This window comes from Tupaia chinensis, unplaced genomic scaffold, assembly GCF_000334495.1.
Source record: "Tupaia chinensis unplaced genomic scaffold, TupChi_1.0 Scaffold148470_1, whole genome shotgun sequence".
NCBI lineage: Eukaryota > Metazoa > Chordata > Mammalia > Scandentia > Tupaiidae > Tupaia > Tupaia belangeri.
In genome coordinates, this window is record NW_006208319.1 from 64852 (window position 1) to 70580 (window position 5729).

The 5729-nt window shown below is 41.3% G+C and overlaps 1 protein-coding gene across 3 annotated transcripts in view; it reads right to left on the reverse strand.

Annotated features, from left to right (window-relative positions):
• TMEM14A (transmembrane protein 14A) overlaps positions 1-5729 on the reverse strand; it is an 18844-nt gene that overhangs the window by 3034 nt on the left and 10081 nt on the right. For all 3 annotated transcript variants that reach the window (XM_027769069.1, XM_014584995.2, XM_006170434.3), the window contains 2 exons: positions 3328-3429; positions 417-504 (listed from right to left, as the gene is read on the reverse strand). In XM_027769069.1, coding sequence (XP_027624870.1) covers positions 417-504; positions 3328-3429 — 190 coding nt within the window. The remainder of the gene's footprint in view (positions 1-416; positions 505-3327; positions 3430-5729) is intronic.

Genomic DNA, 5729 nt, shown 5'->3' on the forward strand with positions numbered 1-5729 from the left:
CTATGTCGCTGGACTCCCACGTAGTCAACCGCAGTTCGCGTCCCAGACCCGGTGGCTTAAAACTCACGCCTGGCGTGTGTGCGTGCGTGCCCAAGATCCCAAGAGGAGAATGGAGGAGAACGGACGGCGGCGTGACCATCCCCACTGGGGGGTGATTTCCTCGCTTTCTGTCTCTATGTCTCTCTCTGTCTGGCGCCCTATAGCAAAAAAACCTCTTCAAAAAAAAAAAAAAGAATGTCCATGTGCACAGCGATACCAAAGAGCGATGGAATCCGTGATATGTTAAGGATTTTTACAGTCTTGCTTTACTGTAATAAACATTACTTTGACCTTTCAAAAAATGAAGTAGAAGTTTGCCAAAAATGCACTTCAAGACAACAGCAGAAGAAAGTATAGCTCAAAATAGTTTTTCTTACCTTAAACCTGCAACCAGGCCAGCGGGCATTATTTTCTTTGACCTCTTAAATCTCACACCCATTATGGTGGCCAGGAAGAAAGCTGCAACTGAAAACCAAACCAGAGTTTCAGACACGTTATCAATGCCTGCCTGTGAAAAAATGGCTACTGTTTGAACGCTTTCTAATATCACAATGACTAGGCACAGGCACTGAGTTGCTGTTCTCCTGAAAAGATAGAGTGTTCTATTAAAGCTTTATAAATTAGCTCATCATTAGCTGGCTGAAAAATAGTCTTTTCAAACCTAAATTCCTATTCCTCTAGAACACAGGCTCTGACTGTCTTATCCTACTCAACTTTTTCTCAGAGACTTGGACCCCCAGGAGATACTCCATAAGAGTTTAGTTAACTAAATATAAGAAAAATAACTAGTAACTTTGTTTTTTTAATTACCAGAATGTGTTTGTGTTTGTCAACAATGGGTGAGGGGAGAGGAAGAACATACCTCCCAATGGGGCATGATCATGCTGTAATCCCTTTTCCTCCATTTCTTCATCCTTTTGGGATATTGGGCCACGTACACACCTACATCCCACTGTGGTTTTTTGTTTTTGTTTTTTGAGAGGCTTTTGCTATAGGGCACATGCACTTTCCAGAAAGAGAGAGACAGAAAGACAAAAAGCGAGAAATCACCCCCCAGGGGGGGATGGCCACGCCGCAATCCCTTCTCCATTCTCCTCTTGGGATCTTGGGCACACATGCACACGTGCCCAGCATGAGTTCAAGCCACCAGGTCTGGGATTCGAATCATGGTGGACTACATGGGAGTCCAGCGACATAGCCATTACACTATCTGCTGGTCCCCATCTACTGTTTTTTTCAAGCTGCCGGGACTGGACTGGGCCCCAAAGTGTGATCAGCCATGTAGGATCTGGCTCCCTTAACCACTAGACTAGGAGCTGGTCCCCAGTACTTCTTTAAAAAGTAAGATCTGATTAATAAAGTAATAGTAGGAAGAAAGCTGCTTTTGTTCGTAACATTCCGCTTTGGAAAATTTAATACCTGGAGATTAAATTATAGTCTAAGTAATATCATCATATTCAGAAGCATCATATCAGCCTTTTAGGAGCTGTCTGTTTTGTTTGTTTGTTTAAGGTTTTTGCTATTGGATATGTGCACTTGCTAGAGAGAGACACACACAGAGAGAAAGGCAAACTGAGAAATCATCTACCCCCCCGGGGGGTGAGGATGGCTATGTTATAGTATCTTCTCATCCATCCTCCTCTAGAGATTTTGGGCATGCATGCACACACACACCTGATATGTTTTTTAAGCTGCCAGGCCCAGGACTTGAACTGTGGAACCAGCCATGTGGGGTCCAGTACTTTAACCATCATGCCATCTGGTGGCTACATGGAAGTTTCTTAATATGGAGATGGTAGTAGTTTTATGGAAGAGATTAGGGCACTGATGAAAAAAAAATTTCAAGGAAAAACTGTATATTGATATAAAAAAGTAAGTTGATTAACAAACACATGTGAACTAGGTTGTCGAGAAAGTCATGACACATTTTTTGCATAGAAAAATATGTCATGACATTCCTGATGACCTCATACTTAATAGATATGAACAAAAGTCCACTCTGTCTGGCTCATATAGTTTTATCATCTAATACAATCTCATTATTAAAAATATCTTGGGCCCCTATTTAAAACAAGTAAAGGAGAAAAACCCTCTTTCTGTCCCTGAAATAGAACTGATATAATTTTATCTTCATTTGTATTTTCTTCCATATCCCATTATGGCCTTTTGAATAATAATCACATCGAATAGAGACAATTTCCTTGGTATGGTTTTCCAAACTGTCACTGTATTCCTTGCCAAGCTAAAAAAAAAGAGAGAGAGAAAGAAAACCACATATCCTAAAACTTTAAACATTCAGGTTTTAGTATTTTCTCCTAAGTCCAACAAGAAAAGATTAAAAAAAAAAAAAAAAGGCTCAGTTTTGATTTTCTTGATTAAGCCTTGAGGCAGCAAAGAATTTAAAAACTATTTGTGGATTAATAAAATAATGCAAGTCTGTCTCTTTTTAGGTATTTTTTTATAACAACATAGAAACTATGCTTGGGGACCAGCAGGTGGCATGGTGGTTAAGGCGCTGGACACATTGTCCTGGTTGATCATGGTTCAAGTCCCAGACTTAGTGGCTTGCTTTCTCACTTTCCCTTTCTCTCTCTAGTCAAATTAAAATAAATAAATAAATAAAGCTAAATAAATCTGTGTGTGTGTGTGTGTGTGTCTCTCTCTCTCTGTCAAATTAAAAATAAATGAATGAATAAATAAAATTAAATAAATAATTCTTTAAAAAACTGTGCTAAATATGCAGCTAGGAGAGTCAGAAAATTTGAGAATAATTCTTTGCTTTTTCTAATTGAATTTAACTTTCCTAGGAACAAATTTTATAGAACTGTTATGAGTTGGGAGGCCTGTAGCAGTAATGCTATTTATGATCGGAACTGTCTGTCGAGAAAGGAACAAGAGTTGTAGTTAGTCTCAACACATGGCCACTAGCCACTTGATTACATATTTTCTTTCTTTCTTTCTTTTTTTTTTTAAGAGAGATTTTTGCTACAGGGCATGTGCGCTCATTAAGAAACAGAAAGTGAGAAATCACCCCCTCAAGAGATGGCCATGCAGCAATCCCTTCTCCTCCATTCTTTCGGGATTTGGGGCATGCACACACATGTGCCCAGTGTGAGCTTTAAGCTGCTGAGTCTGGGACTTGATCCGTGGTTGATGGGAGCCCAGCAATATAACCATTGCACCATCTGTTAGTCTCTGATTACATATTTTCTAGTAAACCTAGTACAGACTATCAAAAAGCCACCCCTGAGATTGCAATCTCCATCACTGGGGAAATGTCTTACTTACACAGTGACAGTTTTACATCTCGCTTGTCATTGGAGACACGGTAAGCTCCATAACCAGCCAAAAATCCAACGAAAAGACCACCTATCAAAGATGGAACACCACCTGAGAGGAAAGAAAGAAGAAAAAGCTCACAAAATCAAAGGAGTTCATCCCATTAGTTCAAGTATGTACCATCACATATTTCTATCTGAGCATCCCAACTAGACAAAGCCAGACTAAGTATGGGCCTCTTCATGGACAGCTTCGAAGCAATGACTGCTTCGTGCTGAAGCCTAACAGCAAGGGAGAAGAATCCAGAATGTACAGCAATGAAGGGGTTAGATATCACTTGAGGGGATAAGAAAATCTGCCTTCAAGGTTTTGACACTGATTACATGATCTTAGGAATTAGTTGATTTCTTCACACTTCTATTTTTTTTCTATTCTACTTGCCTCTATCTTTTTACTTGGAGATTATGATGCTGGAAAATAAGATGCAAAGGTATTTTCAGCTCATAAAGGCAAAGAGAAAAGCGCTGTGCAAATCAAGTAATGGTTCTGTCCTGAATAATTAGCAAGTCTTCAGGCGACAAGATGAGAAGATTTAAGGGCTAATGGAGATTATACTGAGAAAAGGGAAGAGACAGGGCCACTTCCAGCCACCCTATCCACACCCCAACCAATTCATTCCCATCCCCCAATCCTACCACTCGCCCCACTTCCTGTGCACTGGACATTGGGCAAAATGCTGATGATACTGTGAGCAACCCACACAAAATTCTTGCTTCATGGAATTTACCCTATTTACAATCTATTGGATTAGAATCCCTGTTGGGGAGGTCAACACATCTCTTCTTAAAATATCCATAGAAAATTCAGACGTGCACCCAGGTTAGGAACTGCTATGGTGGGTCTAGTAGTGTTTAAGGTGCTGGACTCCCACGTGGTCAACCACGGTTCGAGTCTCAGACCCGGTGGCTTGAAATTCACACCAGGCGTGTATACATGTGTGCCCAAAATACTGAGAGGAAAATGGAGGAGAAGGGATTGCAGTGTGGCCATGCCCCCTGAGGGTGGTGATTTCTCACTTTCTGTCTGTCTCTCCCTGAATCTCCAGCAAGTGAATGAACCCCATAGCAAAACTCTCTTATCAAAAAATAAAGAACTACTATGGCAGCATGCTGGCATCCTAAATGAGACACCAAATGCACTAGGTTCTAGTCTTAATTCTTTAATTGCTGGTTGAAGGACTTTGGCTAAGCCACTTACCTTCTCTGAGTTTTGTTAGTTACAGGGTTAATATTCACACCAAAAATATAAAGGATTCAAACACTGTAGTTGAAGATACTATTAAATTCACCATTCCCCCTAAATCTATGCTTCAAACACAGCAAAATCTTACTTTTTTTTGAGAGGTTTTTGCTATAGGGCGCGTGCGCTCGCTAGACAGACAGAAACAGAGAGGCAGAAAGCGAGAAATCACCCCCCCCCAGGGTAGATGGCCACGCCGCAATCCCTTCTCCTCCATTCTCCTCTTAGGATGTGTATACATGTGTGCCCAAAATACTGAGAGGAAAATGGAGGAGAAGGGATTGCAGTGTGGCCATGCCCCCTGAGGGTGGTGATTTCTCACTTTCTGTCTGTCTCTCCCTGAATCTCCAGCAAGTGAATGAACCCCATAGCAAAACTCTCTTATCAAAAAATAAAGAACTACTATGGCAGCATGCTGGCATCCTAAATGAGACACCAAATGCACTAGGTTCTAGTCTTAATTCTTTAATTGCTGGTTGAAGGACTTTGGCTAAGCCACTTACCTTCTCTGAGTTTTGTTAGTTACAGGGTTAATATTCACACCAAAAATATAAAGGATTCAAACACTGTAGTTGAAGATACTATTAAATTCACCATTCCCCCTAAATCTATGCTTCAAACACAGCAAAATCTTACTTTTTTTTGAGAGGTTTTTGCTATAGGGCGCGTGCGCTCGCTAGACAGACAGAAACAGAGAGGCAGAAAGCGAGAAATCACCCCCCCCCAGGGTAGATGGCCACCAATGCAAGCCCTTCTCCTCCATTCTCCTCTCGGGATCTTGGGCACACATGCACACACACCCGGCATGAGTTTTTTAAGTCACCGGGTCCGGGACGTGAACCACGGTCTACTACATGGGAGTCCAGTGACATAGCCATTATGCTAACTGCTGGTCCCAAACACAGCAAAATCTTAAAACATATATTTGGACAGGTCATCCCCCTAATTAAAAATGTTTAGGGGTTTCCATTGTCCTTGGGAGGGGGGGAACCCAGTTGGCTAAATTATGGGAGCCCTGGCCTTCTTTCAGTTCCCTAAATATGTTACATTCTATTCTTCACAGCCTTGAGGCATACTGTTCCTTGCATAGACTGCTGTTCCCTACACGATTC